The sequence below is a fragment of the Bos mutus genome, chromosome 15 (assembly GCF_027580195.1).
Source record: "Bos mutus isolate GX-2022 chromosome 15, NWIPB_WYAK_1.1, whole genome shotgun sequence".
Lineage (NCBI taxonomy): Eukaryota > Metazoa > Chordata > Mammalia > Artiodactyla > Bovidae > Bos > Bos mutus.
Window position 1 is genome coordinate 7,925,345 of NC_091631.1, and position 14,456 is coordinate 7,939,800.

Genomic DNA, 14,456 nt, shown 5'->3' on the forward strand with positions numbered 1-14,456 from the left:
CGTGTGTAAGCAGCTGTCAGAAGCCAGAGTCCCTCCCCACTTCCACACCGCCGGGTGACGGCCCTGCCCTCTCCCAGAGACCTGAGGCTCATTCCTGCGATCAAGTTAGACACAGGGGTGTGTGGAGGCGGCTACAGCCTAACCCTAACCCTCCAAACCTCTTCTCCGGCTCATCACCTACACAGATAATTTTGATGAGAATAAAAACTTGTAAAAATCCATTAAAAGAAGAAAAAGAACTGGAGAAAACCATGATCTGAAAGGACGCAGGCACCGCCTCAATGTTCGCAGTAGCACTGTTTACATCAGCCAAGACAAGGAAGCAACCTAAATGCCCACGGACAGAGGAACGGGTAAAGAAGACGCCGTACACATATACGATGGGGTTTTAGCCACACAAATGAAATAGTACCATTGGAAGCACCGTGACAGACCTAGAGGTGAGTGAGGTCAGACAGAGAAAGACAAATACCAGATGATGTTGCTTATATGTGGAATCTAAAATGATAGTACAAATGAACCTATTTACAAAACAGAAGCAGAGTCACAGATGTAGAAGACAAACTCAGGGTTACCAGGGTGGAAGGGAGAGAGGAATAAACTGGGAGATTGGGACTGATGTATACACACTACTATACATAAAATAGACAATTAATAAGGCCCTACTGCATAGCACAGGAAACTCTGCTCAGTACTCTGTGGGGACCCTGGCTAGCTGATACACAACACTCAAGGTCAAAGCTCCTGAGAAGCATCACCCTGAAACACACCAGCTTCCATGTCCGTCTCAGTCACCAGAGCCCTCACCTGCTGTGTAAACGGCCTTCCAGAGATGGGCAGCTCTGCATCCTGAACACATAGCAGAGGTGTGACATTAGTGTCACAGCAGGCTTGCTTCAGGAGTGTTTCTGAATCTTTGACAGTTATTATTCCAAGCCTCTCTGATGCAACTCCCTAACGCTGTTTTCCTCTTTTAAGTCTGGCTGACCGACTCAGTGGAGGATATCAATCCCATGCCCGCTCTCAGCGGCATGGATACTGCTCTGCGTCCAAGCAGTCAAGGCCACCTTTCACCTCCCCCTCGCCCCCTCCCCCGCAGGGCTGCCTGGCCCCTTACCTGTCTCTGCATTTCTTCAATCTGTCTTCGGGGGATGCTCTGCAGAATACTGTAGACATCTGACATCTTTTCTTCTGGCACAACTACAGATGCTCTAGAGATGAGAGGGAGACAGCGGATGTATGGACAGCCCTGCATACAAAGCACGGCTGCATGTGTGTCCCGCTCGGGTCTCACGAGCAGAAGCAACAATGCCCCGCGCCTCCCTCAGCCCCACGGTCCTCACAGTGAGCAGTCCCTCTTTCCTCTCCCTTCCTCGGGACCGACCAGCGCAAAGGAGCTCCCCCGAGCTCCGTCTCTCACCTCCCCGTCACCACTCCATGCCTCTCCTGTCCTCCGTCCACTCCCCACTGTGCTCCGGCCACACAGGTACCCTCTCAGCCTCCTGAATACACCACACTCTGCCCGACCACAGGGCCTCTGTGTGTCCAGTTCTGCCTGCCAGGTACACTCGTCTTCACTCATCACTGTCCACTCTAAATCAACAATGACTTCTCCTTCGGCTGTATTCCCCAATCCATTCATTTATTTAGCATGTATTTATGGAGGCCCTACTATATGCAAGGCCACACAATCTCTGTCATTTTAAACTGCAGGACTCAACTGCCACTGGAGCTCAAAAACCGCCAAAGATTATGTGTCAATGAATGGGTGTGCTGTGATGCAATAACACTTTATTTACAGACACTGGCAGCATGCCACATGTGGCCCAAAGGCCTTGGGTGACCAACCTCTGCTGCAGGTTCACGGACGAACTCTCCTGATGGAAAATGGAGCAAAAAAAATCTGAAGGAGCAGTTCTCAGACCTAGCTATGCATTACAACTGCTGGGGGACTTTAAAAATAATCCATGCAGGAACCCTGGGATAAAGGTTCATCAGAAGGTAACACTCACCTCTTCCAGTCAAGGACTTCAGAGAAAGGCAAAACGTAGGAGTCTGCGATGATCACTGGGACGCAGCCGGCCCGTAACACATCACTCAGTACCGCCTGGCCCAGCCGAGCTCCACGAAGGACCATGCAGAAAGTAGCCTCCTGCAGAACACAGGCAGAGGAGGGGATTACAAACCGGTTCCGCTGATCCACTTACTCTGATCCTGGCAGACCACAAAGTTCTCTCAAGGGCTGAAGCCAGGCAACACAGAAAATGCTAAAAGACAACAGCTCACCCGGGTGAGACTGAAAAGCTGAAGAGGTTGCAATGCTCTGGATTTCCACTCTTGAGTGTCACTGCAATGCCTCCGCTGCTTGGATTCTGAAAATGTTCACAACCCACCTCCAGGTCTTCCTCTGGAAACTCAACGGCATGACTTCCCACGGACTGGATTCTTTCAGCCCTGCGGTGCTGTGTATATCCACCGTGGCTTCCCAGGGCTCAGAATACTTACTTCTGCCTGCCTTGTACTAGAATTATTTGGACTGGGCATATCGGGCTCTTGAGAGGACCCCCTACACAGAAAGCATCAAATCTCCTTTCATCTTCCTACCCCCACAGCATCCAGCAGTGTGCTTTGTATACAGAAGACATTCATCTCATGAATGCTATGCCTTCGAAAACACATTAAGGCAGATAGGCTCTATTTAGATACAACTGAACAAAAAGCAAGACCTCACTAAAGGTCTTCCTCATTCACTCCCTCGAACCCACTGGATGTGGGCCTGTTTGGGAAAAGGAGAGATGCACAAGAAAAAAAGGTGGTTGTAATAGGTCAACCGAAAAAAATAAGGAAAGCTCCCGTCTCTAATACTCAAGTTTCTTCCAGTTTTTGCCTCTCCAGGAGAAAAACAGAAAAAAAAATTTTAAAGCAAAAATACTTAATCTTTAAAGCTAGAGAAAAGGAGAGTTCAGAAGAAATATGAAGTAACTCAATACGCCAAATTCCTCTGGGGATAAAGGAGAAAGCGATGAGAAAGGGCAGGGGGTGGAGAAGGGGCACCGGTCATGGCGCCCAGAGGGGCAGGTGGACGCTCAGCCGGCCCCGAAGAGTCAGCGTCCAGATGTGGGCATGTGTGCTGATAACCATTTTTCCTGTCTAGACAAAGGTTACTATAAATACTCCTGCTCACATCACCACTGTTATCAGTCAGACATTCCAGAGGAGATGCAGCACTTTTTGAAGGTATTTTAACAATCCCAGCACAGGCCGGTTCTCTTCGGAGACTTTGAAAAAATAAAAATCACACACAATCACACCAGCTCCTTAAGATCTCTCCTTGAACTGAACTATTTGTGTTTTAAATACTTAAGCGAACAAAAGATTTAAAATATAAGGAAAGCTGAGTGCCAAAGACCTGATGCTTTTGAACTGTTGGGGCTCTCGAGAGTCCCTTGGACTGCAAAGAGATCAAACCAGTCAATCCTAAAGGAAACCAGTCTTGAATATTCATTGGAAGGGCTGATGCAGAAGCTGAAGCTCCAATACTTTGGCCACCTGATGTGAAGAACTGACTCATTTGAAAAGTCCCTGATGTTGGGAAAGATTGAAGGTGGGAGGAGAAGGGGACGACAGAGGATGAGATGGTTGGATAGCAATGAGTTTGAGTAAACTCTAGGAGATGATGAAGGACAGGGAAGCCTTGCGTGCTGCAGTCCATGGGATCGCAGACAGTCAGATATGACTGAGTGACTGGACAACAGCAGAGTGAACAAAACTCAATTTCTGCTTTCCCGGCCCCCTGGCTCTTGGAGTATCAAACAGCCTGCTTATAATACAGAAGTATAATACAGGACTACTCTGCCTGCAGTTACAAAGTGCTGGCACTCCCACGACACCAGGAGGACACATGTAGGGAGGCAAAAACACCAAGAGAAAAAACGGTAACAAAAAATAAAGACCTCCCACTCCCAGGAAGAACTACTGTGGCCGTGGCGAGCTGGCTCAGTTGGAGGATACAAGCTGCAGCTTAAAGAAGCAAGCTCCTCTGGGCTGGATAAGGAATATAGGAATAAAAGCAAAATACACGTGCCTGCTTTGACTACACGGCTCCTCTGTACATCTACGGGGTGTGTCTTTTTGCAGTAAGATGAGTTCGTGGAAGGAGCCGGAACGCTCATGGGCCAAGCGGCTTTGCACTAACGGCACGCAGACCCTGAAGCTCCCGGAAGTCCACGGGGCAGCAGTGGAGAGCAGTCTGGTTTTGCTCTCCACTCAGGGAGCTCGACGAGTGCAGCTTGGAGCAGAGCGCCTACTGGCTGGGCTCAGCCCCAGCCCGGGCCCTGAGAGGGGCAGGCGGAGCACTCACCTGCAGCACCTGCGGGTAGTCAAAGGCCTGCTGCTGGTGGCAGCGCCTCCGGGCGGCGGGGACGCCCTCGGAGAGGTTGCTGCACTTGTCCAGCACCAGCACCGCCTCGCCGTGTCTGGCCTGGAGGGCGGCCAGGTCCTCTCTGTACTCTGGATGCAGGGCCACCTGGGACGACAGCAGGAAGTACCGCCGCGGCCTGCGAAGCAGAAAACGGGGGGCACTGGGACCCTGGCCGCCGCTGCATGAGTCACGGTGAGGCCAACTTCGGGTCTAGAGCTTAGGGCTACGAGTGCTTTCTCACCCATCTTCACTCACGTCCTTGACTTCTGGGGAAACTACACTCAGCACTGCTGAATATTTAAACTATTATACATGCTGAGAAGGCAAGCAATGACTCATTCACATGCTGAAGCATCATGCCGTTGTTAAAGGGTTCATTTAGGAAAAGTTCTTAACGTTTTGAGGAAATGCTTATAATAGGCCAAGCTTAGGGAGCGTGCTTTAAGAGTGTGAGTGTGTGTGTGTGTGTGTGTGTGTGTGTGTGTAAAGAGAGAAACTGACTGACTGGTTGATTATTTGGAAGAACATCCAATGTTAGCATTAGTTTGATCTGAGTTCTCTGCTCTGAAAAGCAGCTGAGAGCAGGCTGCAACCTTCAAAGAGGAAAACAAGGGGTCTTAACAGACAGCACTGACCGTGAAAGCAGCCTACTTCCGGCTGCTGACGGGCACCCTATGCTATGGGGGAGCTCCAGGGAAAGGCAGCCCCCATCCTCAAGGCCAGATGGATTCAGGAAGACCAAACTTGGTTGTGGAGAACAAGTGGAAAAAACTGGCTTTGTCAATGGATGGAACCAGTCTTAACATCGGATAGCAAGGATGCGTGAGAGAGAACGGACTGAAGAAAGGATTTCCAAGGGTCTAGCACCATTCAGATCTCCACGAGAAACAAAATGTGAACTCACTGGGGAGACCAGAAGGTAAGTAATTCTCTCCGAGAAGGCAAGATTCCCACAAGGCAGAGAGGTTACAGGGGCAATAAACACGACCTCAGCAAAGGAACCAGCAGGGATCACTGAAGAAGAAAGGAATGATAGAAAGCAGGCTCCAGAAGAAATGAAACCCCCATCAAACCCAGAAGCAGGACTCAAATCTTCCTCAAACTGTACAGACCAAGGAAAACACCCAAGACAGCCATCTCTAGGCAACGCCACCAGGGGAGCTAACAAGAAGCAGTGAGAAAGAAAGGACTCAAACCCTCTAGTCTGAACCCAACCCCATACCTTCTTTTCTTCTTGCTTTGGAGAGAAAGAAAGGGAAATTGCTTTATTTTCCTTTCGTTTCTCAGGCTTAATTGGAGGGTCCAGCTGGAGAACACCTTACACATCTACCCGTGGCCAAAAAGAAATCACTCTCTGAGAGAGTGTTATCTTTCCCAAGCTTTAAGCGTCACACCCAAAAGACACAGAGCAAGCAGGGAGTGAGGAAATGAACACTCTCCCAGCTGCAGATCAGTTCGACTCCAGCAAATGGAGCAGCGCACACCACAGCTGATGGCCCTCAAGTCCCCGGAACCATCTCTTCCGGTCATTTCTCTCTACAGTCGAACTGAAAGCAAAGGCAGGCAGGGAAAACAGGGACAAGCAGACCCCCTAGAACGTCACTGTTCAATAGCAATTAGCCACATGAGACCACTTAAATCTATTAAAGTTTTAAAATCCAGTTCCTCGGTCACCTTAGCCCCATTTCAAGGGCTCAACAGCTATATGTGGAAGTGGGCACCCCACTAAACACAGATCGTTTCCTCACTGAAAGTCCTGCTTGAGAGAGCTGCCCCAGACGGCAGTGCAGACCCGGAGCCCAGGGCAAAGGCGAGCAGACGTAAAAAAGACACCGAACAGCAGCCCGTCGGGAGACAGTTTGGATCAGCCGTACAGACTGGCTTCTCTCATCCTGGACAACTTCTCCTTCAATTGCATTTTGCTGAACAATACATTGGCTGCTGCTGCTGTTGCTGCTGCTGCTAAGTCACTTCAGTCGTGTCCGACTCTGTGTGACCCCATACCTGCTAGCCACTGAAACAGACTCTTGAATTCTACCCCCAGCCCTCAGCCTCAATCATTTTTCTTTTGTAAAATCATCAGTTTTCAGAGGGGAGAGGTATGATGGGAAGATCACATATAGGGAGTCTTCTTCAGTCATCCCAAAGGGAGGACTTCTGTGATCAAGCTCATCTGCTTAAAACAGGAGGAAGATGGACAGTCAAACTCTCAACACAAGCACGGAAACCACCTCAACAACTCACGCCATTTGAAGATGAGCTGTCTTGTGAGGTGGTGAGTCTTTTTCACCACAAATCAGAAAACTTTTCAGGAAGAAATCACAGTAACAAGGTATACATTAAGTTAGAACTAGTGTTAGTTGCTCAGTCGTGTCAGACTCTTTGCAACCCCATGGACCGTAGCCCTCCAGGCTTCTCCATCTGTGGGATTTTCCAGGCAAGAATACTGGAGTGGGTTGCCATTTCCTTCTCCAAAGTGAGAGCTAAACGGCCTCTAAAGGCCTTTCCAGTCCCCAAGACGCTGGCTCTACGGCAGCTGCCACAGAGCGCTGGGACTTGCTGGGTCCCTGGAGACTTCCTATTTAAGTAGAGCCGCTAACACAAAACTGGCACTCCAGGCTGCCTCGAACAGGAGCAGCCGTGCTGGTGTCCGAGGGGGTCCCTGCAGGCGGGTGTGGAGTGCTGGCGTCCTGGAGGGGAGACAGCGTTTCCGTGCGGTGGGGCTGGCCCACTGGGAGTGCTCTAGTCCTCGTCTGGGGGAGAACTTCTTGGGGGAAGAGCAGGGAGGTGGCCTGGCCCAGACTGTGAGATCCCTGAAAGAGGGAGCGGGGACGGGACAGAGGGAGTCATGGCCTCCCCACCTGCGATGTGGAGGCCAAGTCAGGGCAGGAGGGCAGCCCAGGCTGAAGGCGCACGGGGAGGGTGATGGCACGGGCGGCACCCCTCCAGTGTAGGGGGGTCAGAGCCCAGGAAAGGTGAGGAGGGGCCTGCCCCGGGGTGACGACGGGAAGCAGGAGCTCGGCACAGGGGGTCAGAGCCCAAGTGGGGTGCAGAGACACCTGGTGAGGGGCAGAGGCAACCACAGGGCTCTGGTCATGCACGACAGGGTTGATCAAGCAAGATACAGGGGATAACGGGAGCTAGACTCCTCACTGTCCGAGAAGGAAATTACAGCTACGGAAAGAGAGAGAGCCAGAATCCCCTGCAGCACTGGATGGAATAGGAGAGAGCGACGGGAAGGCATGGTTTTCAATACACATAGACAGAGAGAGAGGGAGCCATCTACGTAAGACGGAGAAACAAGTACAGATGCTAACACGTGGTGCTCAAAGAAACTCCGGAGTAAAGAAAGACTCTGGGCTGATTTTGTTGTTACGAAACACAGTTCTATTGTAGACACTTAGTCACCACGCTCAGTGGGTCCCCACCCAACACCACCATTTTCTACATAAATGTGCAGATGTGAACAAGAGTCTAAAAATGTTCCCCTGCCTGCATGCTGGCTCGCTCTGACCTGGCAGATGGTGGGCTGGTGGAGTAGGCCCATTTTAGTTTTAAGCAAACAGAATCTTAAGGTGGATTTGTTTTTCTTTCGAGGACTAAAATGACCAGCTATGACTTTCATGTTTCTTCCCAGCAGGGCTGATATCGAACGTTCAGCAAAATCATGCTGAGAACTCCAAGTTTCCCTCCATAGTAACCGTTGTAAACTCCCAATTTAGTTCCTTTTAGAGAGAGAAATGACGAGAATTCCAGCTGAGGCCAACACATCTGTGAGAAGAAGCTATCAATAGCAACAATCCTCAGCTTCCCATTGGACAATATTGAGAGAGATTTAAAATAAAAATAAAAACAAAGCCCTTGCTACTCTACGCAGCCCTCAAGAGATGTGGGAATTCCCTTAAAAAGCAACTCTCACAAAGAGCAACAGATTCCAAATGCTGCCGTGAGGTCACCCAGACTGCCTCCTCCCAGATCCCTGGAAAGTGTGATGAGCCTAGAGCCTGTCTTTGCTTTTCTTTTTTCTCTCCTGAGGCAGAGGAGTGTTATTTGTAAAGGAAACAGCACAACTACAGGGCCCAACTGCAAACCCTGGAGGGGAAACGGAGTGGGGTGTGTCCGCATCGGGCCACAGAAATCCACCGCTTGTCCAGCACAGGGAGGACCATCCCCCTGTGTCTTGAGCATCCTGCTGCTGCTCTGGAAGACAGACTGCTTAAGATTCTCTAGTTTCTAGAGTCTCAGGACTCTAAAGATCAACAGCAACCTTAAACCATCTAAGGATAGTCATTTCAGTCTAGTTACACATAAAAATTAGAGATCAAGTTACCAAGAAAATACCACCAACAGAGCAAGCTTGTAATTCTTGGAAACTTATTTGAAGGTAATTTGTACTGTTCAGAGTGGTTTGCTCTCCGTTTCAATCTCTCTCAGTCTTTTCCTTTCAGCCTGTTTTCTTCCCTGGATTAAATCTTAAGGGACGTGCCAGTCCTCAACCAACATTAGAGACCTAGATTACACTCGGGAGAGTAGATGATAAAGAGAGTTTAGTCTGAGCCATCTTAAGACTGCTCACCCTGTGTCCCCCAGGCTTTCTCCAGCCACAGCACTGCTGACATTTGGACCCAATGATGCTTTGTGGTGAGGGGCCGCCCTGGGCATGGCAGAAGTTTAGGGCATCACCAACCTCCGCCTGTTAGCTGCCCACAGTGCCCCGTGCAGAACAGACTTAACTCAGTGGGCCTGGCAGCTCTCTTCTTTGAAAGGCTGGCCCTTGGCTGGTGCGTGGGAACTTCAATTTCAGGGGAAAACAGTACAAATGACAGGATTTATGAAGGCTGTATATTGTCACCCTGCTTATTTAACTTCTATGCAGAGTACATCATGAGAAACGCTGGGCTGGAAGAAACACAAGCTGGAATCAAGATTGCCGGGAGAAATATCAATAACCTCAGATATACAGATGACACCACCCTTATGGCAGAAAGTGAAGAGGAACTCAAAAGCCTCTTGATGAAAGTGAAAGAGGAGAGTGAAAAAGTTGGCTTAAAGCTCAACATTCAGAAAATGAAGATCATGACATCTGGTCTCATCACTTCATGGGAAATAGATGGGGAAACAGTGGAAACAGTGTCAGACTTTATTTTTGGGGGCTCCAAAATCACTGCAGATGGTGACTGCAGCCATGAAATTAAAAGACGCTTACTCCTTGGAAGGAAAGTTATGACCAACCTAGACAGTATATTCAAAAGCAGAGACATTACTTTGCCAACAAAGGTTCGTCTAGTCAAGGCTATGGTTTTTCCAGTGGTCATGTATGGATGTGAGAGTTGGACCGTTAAGAAGGCTAAGCACCGAAGAATTGATGCTTTTGAACTGTGGTGTTGGAGAAGACTCTTGAGAGTCCCTTGGACTGCAAGGAGATCCAACCAGTCCATTCTGAAGGACATCAGCCCTGGGATTTCTTTGGAAGGAATGATGCTAAAGCTGAAACTCCAGTACTTTGGCCACCTCATGCGAAGAGTTGACTCAATGGAAAAGACTCTGATGCTGGGAGGGATTGGGGGCAGGAGGAGAAGGGGACGACAGAGGATGAGATGGCTGGATGGCATCACTGACTCTATGGCCGTGAGTCTGAGTGAACTCCGGGAGTTGGTGATGGACAGGGAGGTCTGGCGTGCTGCGATTCATGGGGTCACAAAGAGTCGGACGCAACTGAGTGACTGAACTGAACTGAACTGATGCTGAACACTTGCTTTCCTTCTGGAAGCCTGGAATTCCGCACAGGAAGTAAGGGAGAGGAAAGACTTATGGACAGCAACTAGATTTCTGATTTGGGGAGCTTGGTAGACAGCGCTGCAAACTGACTGAGAGAGAGACAGACAGAGAGAGAACTGAAGGATAAATAAGGTTGGTGTGGGACAGGAATGACGGACCCTCAAGGACCCCGCCTGTCACTGATGGTTCGACTGCAGTGCAACCCGCCCCCCTGGCCCTCACTGGCATCTCTCAGCACCGCTGGCTGTGCCCGAGGCGCCTTACCCGGGCCCCTTCTCCGGAAGGTCCACCTCGGCTGACAGCGGACTATAGACAGGAATGCTGACATCGTAGCCTTGCCGATAAGTCCACGTAGAGAAGCCACCACCAGCCAACAGAGCCCTGAAAAACAAACGGTTTTGTCAAATGGTGAGAAAGAAAGACAGTCTTCGTTCTGATAAGCTCTGTGGAAAGGGGCAGCTGGATGTTCATAACAGTATCAGCCACAGCTGATGTTTACCAAGTCACTTTTCTAGAAAGACACAGTGCTAAACGTTGTACAGCATCTCAGGGGCACTCGCTGCATCCTCGTCCGGAGTCACCCGCCTTCCTCTGGGGTCCTAAGCAGTCTGTCCTTACTTTCCCTATTTTAAAATACAGCACAGCCAGGAGGACAGCCTGCGAACGGCCCCTCTGCTACCTTGTTTGGATCCCATTCACCTCTCCCAGAAGTCACAGACGGTGAACGTGGTGGTGTTAGTCGCTCCGTCACGTCCAACTCTTTGCAACCCCATGAGCTGCAGCCCTCAAGGCTCCTCTGTCCACGGAGTTGTCCAGGCAAGGACGCTGAAGTGGGTTACCATTCCCTTCTCCAGGGGATCTTCCCGACCTAGCGATCAAACCAGGGTCTCCCGCATTGCGGGTAGAATCTTTACCATCTGAGCCACCGAGGAGGCCCTGACTCTTAAACACATTTACAGTAATACGAATAACAACAGGACTGGCTGGGGCAGTCACTTACCGTCCCACTGACGGAAGCTCAGGGGACAATGAGCTAAAAAAAAAAAAAAGCCACGGTGACGGCAAAGTACCCCATCTCACGCTGCCTGCGCCCCAGCCCGCTCCAGTTCCCACCAGATCAGTTCTTTTCACTGCCGTCCCAAAGCTTCGTGTGCACTGTGTAGCCTCTACCAGCTTTCACCACCCATTCCAGCTACTCAGTCTTATCAACCCCACTGCTTCCACAGGAAGCAGAATCCAGAACTTGACCTCGAGTGCTTCTCCTGCAAGTCCACCCACACGAGCTTTTATTCTCCTTAATTAGAAAACCATGAACACGCTGCTTTAACTGGATCCAGCAAGTAATACAGTGACACTTCATTAGAAAGGAAGCAGGTGTACATCACACCAACGTTTATGGTTATTGTGTCCCGGGGGGCCCCCGAGCCCATCAAATCACTTACTGGGGCAGAGTGCTGCCAGGTCCATGCGCGGCACAGTCTGAGCCAAAATGTATGAACTGCAAAGCCACATTTTTTGCAATCTTGATTGCTACCAATCCCCTCCCTGCCCTGATGACAGCCTACATTCCCTTCTTACATGACCAGTTTAAGTTCAAAGATTTCCAAACCACCCCTGGAAATCCCAATCTGTTTGTTTAAGCTTTATGAAACCAAGAACTGGTTAGGGAGGTAATGTGCAGGCTGGAACACCTCTCCAGCTGCCAGTCCGCTCTGTAAAACTTAATGACTAGCCGTAGTACCAACATACGGTCTCATTTTTCCTGATTAGCATTCGGCAGTGACTCCGTCCAACATGAATTTGGGTGGGTTCCATGACCATGATGGCAAGCAGACTGCAAGGGCCCCCACGATCGATGTGCAGAGGAGGAAACACAGATCCAATATACCAGCATCAGGCGGCCCAGGTAAGCGGCGTGGTGGGTGATGTAATTACACCCACGCCCCAGAGGAAGGGGCGAGCATCTGTGGTGAGGAAGCAGGTGTACATGACACCAACTTTCACTGTTACTCTCTCCCTGGAGCTCCGGGGCTGAGGGAGGGGGTTAAGCCCTGGGAGGAGGCAAGCAGGTAACCGGAAGCATGCCTCATGTCACAGATCACGCACATGCAATCTTGCTGGAGCTCTCAGGAGGAGCCACCGCTGCAATTAGTCAAACAAGCCTCACACCGGCCCTGCTGCTGACAAGACCTCCACTCCAAATCACCGCATCTTCTTCTGCCAAGCTTTCCTGAACATTACCAAGGAGAAAATAGTGTAAGCCTCCCTTGCTTTACAGCACATGTGTTTTACATTGACTGAAAAGTGAATTGCTGAGAAGCGCGTTCTGTTTTCCCAAATCGGAGATCTGTTCCAAAGCTGAGAGAGACTGAATGGGAACGGTGCACCTAAGAAAGCATAGCTGTGAGCACCACGACTCACCCCAGGCCAGGTGCTCCGTCGCTGGGAGTGTCCGCCAGCATCTTCAGCACTTCCCGGGACTCGAAGACCCAGGGACATCACTGAGCCCTCTTCCTCCCTGTCTTGTGGACCCTCGTCCCTACGCTGGGTCTGCCCCAGATGCTCTCACAGCTCGCCTCCTCCCATCTGAGTATCCACAGAGCTAAACACGGTTTGTCTGCAAGTGTATCTTTTGCTTCCTTTTAATCAGGCCTGCGAATCCCTCAAATACAAAGATTCAAGTTTTAGGTTTTGCAAAAAAAAAAAAAACCGACCAACTCTACTGGCTATCCTCATTTGTTTACAGATTCAAACTGTAAAAAAAGAAAATGAGACATATATATCTGAGCAACGGCTAGATATTTGGTGAATATCTAGTGATGTTAAAGAACTAAGTGTTAATTGCTGTAGGTATGATATTAGTGCTGTAGTTATATTTTTTAAAAAGCCCTTGAAAAAAGTTGAAAGTATCAGTCACTCAATCGTGTCCAACTCCTTGTGACCCCATGGACTACAGCCCGCCAAGATCCTCTGTCCATGGGATTTTCCAGGCAAGAATACTGGAGTGGGTAGCCATTCCCTTCTCCAGGGGATCTTTCCAACCCAGGGATAGAACCAGGGGTCTCCTTCATTGCAGGCAGATTCTTTACCGACTGAGCCACTGAGTTACACACAAAAACTTCTTCTGCAGTCTCAAATGGAAAGATTTACGGACATAATGATACAACATCTGAGATTTGTTTCTAGATAATCTGGTGGGAAGAAGGTAGGAGCACAGATGAATCAAGTTGACAATTAACAAAGCTGGACAGTGGTTATGTGGGGCTCACTTCTTTTATACAGGTTTTAAAATTTTCCCTAAGAAGTTTCAAATAAATATACACCTATACAAAAGTAGAAATTTGAGAGAGATACTTGCAAAGAAAGGATAATAAAAATCTAAAGTAGTAATAAAATTACAGAATATAGCTGAGAAAACAAAGATCAGTAAAGTCAGGCATTGAAGAGGTATAATTTGCTATCATTTGACTTAAAATGGATAGGTGAATATATGTGTGTGTTTGACTAGAAATCCATCAAAGACTCAAAAAACACACAGTATTTGAGAACAATGATTACCTCCCAGTAAAAGAGTAAAACCAGAGGAAAATTTGAAAACATATTTTTACACTTTACTCTTTGTATACTTGCACACTGTTTCAATCTTGTACCCAGAAGGTATATGTGTACCACACATAGGATTTTCAAAAACTGAAAGAGAAACACAGATTCACACAGCATGAAAGATGTATTTGCTGAGCTGACATCTGCTTTAGTCCTGGTCCTTGCATTTTTCTGAGTCAGATAATTCTTAAAAAAAAAAAATCACACTTATGACTTTAGATTTCAGGGGCATCTTAGAAACGGTCTAAATCTAGCCTGTTTTCTAATTTCTGAATAACCAGATATGCAGCTGCTGCTAAAACCATCCTACACGCATGGTTCTTACCTCCTCTGAATCCAGGAGCAAGGACAAAGGATCAGAAAAATTAACAAACAAATCTACTATTCCTTACTCCAACCAGCCGAAGACCACCTCGACTTCAAAATGAAATTTCCCACGTGGAAAGATAAAGGAGGACTATTTGATGATTCATTACTTGCTACAGGACTGCCTATAATCACTTCCAAAAATACACGCACAGGGAAAATGATTTAACCTTCCTGATCCTTAACACCTAAGCACCAGCAAGAACTTCAACTCTCTCCTGATTACTTGACACTTTCCTGCAGAGAAATGAAACTCCTTGTAACATGTGCACTCGATAAAAATGAAATC

The 14,456-nt window shown here is 48.7% G+C and overlaps 1 protein-coding gene across 5 annotated transcripts in view; it reads right to left on the reverse strand.

The window, feature by feature from the left end:
• The window catches only part of EXT2 (exostosin glycosyltransferase 2), a 149,621-nt gene that overhangs the window by 113,685 nt on the left and 21,480 nt on the right, over positions 1-14,456 (reverse strand). For 3 of the 5 annotated variants that reach the window (XM_070383520.1, XM_070383524.1, XM_070383522.1), the window contains 5 exons: positions 10,463-10,579; positions 4,361-4,556; positions 2,013-2,152; positions 1,118-1,211; positions 808-849 (listed from right to left, as the gene is read on the reverse strand). In XM_070383520.1, the coding sequence (XP_070239621.1) occupies positions 808-849; positions 1,118-1,211; positions 2,013-2,152; positions 4,361-4,556; positions 10,463-10,579 (589 nt within the window). The remainder of the gene's footprint in view (positions 1-807; positions 850-1,117; positions 1,212-2,012; positions 2,153-4,360; positions 4,557-10,462; positions 10,580-14,456) is intronic. The other 2 variants (XM_070383523.1, XM_070383521.1) reach the window with 1 other exon arrangement.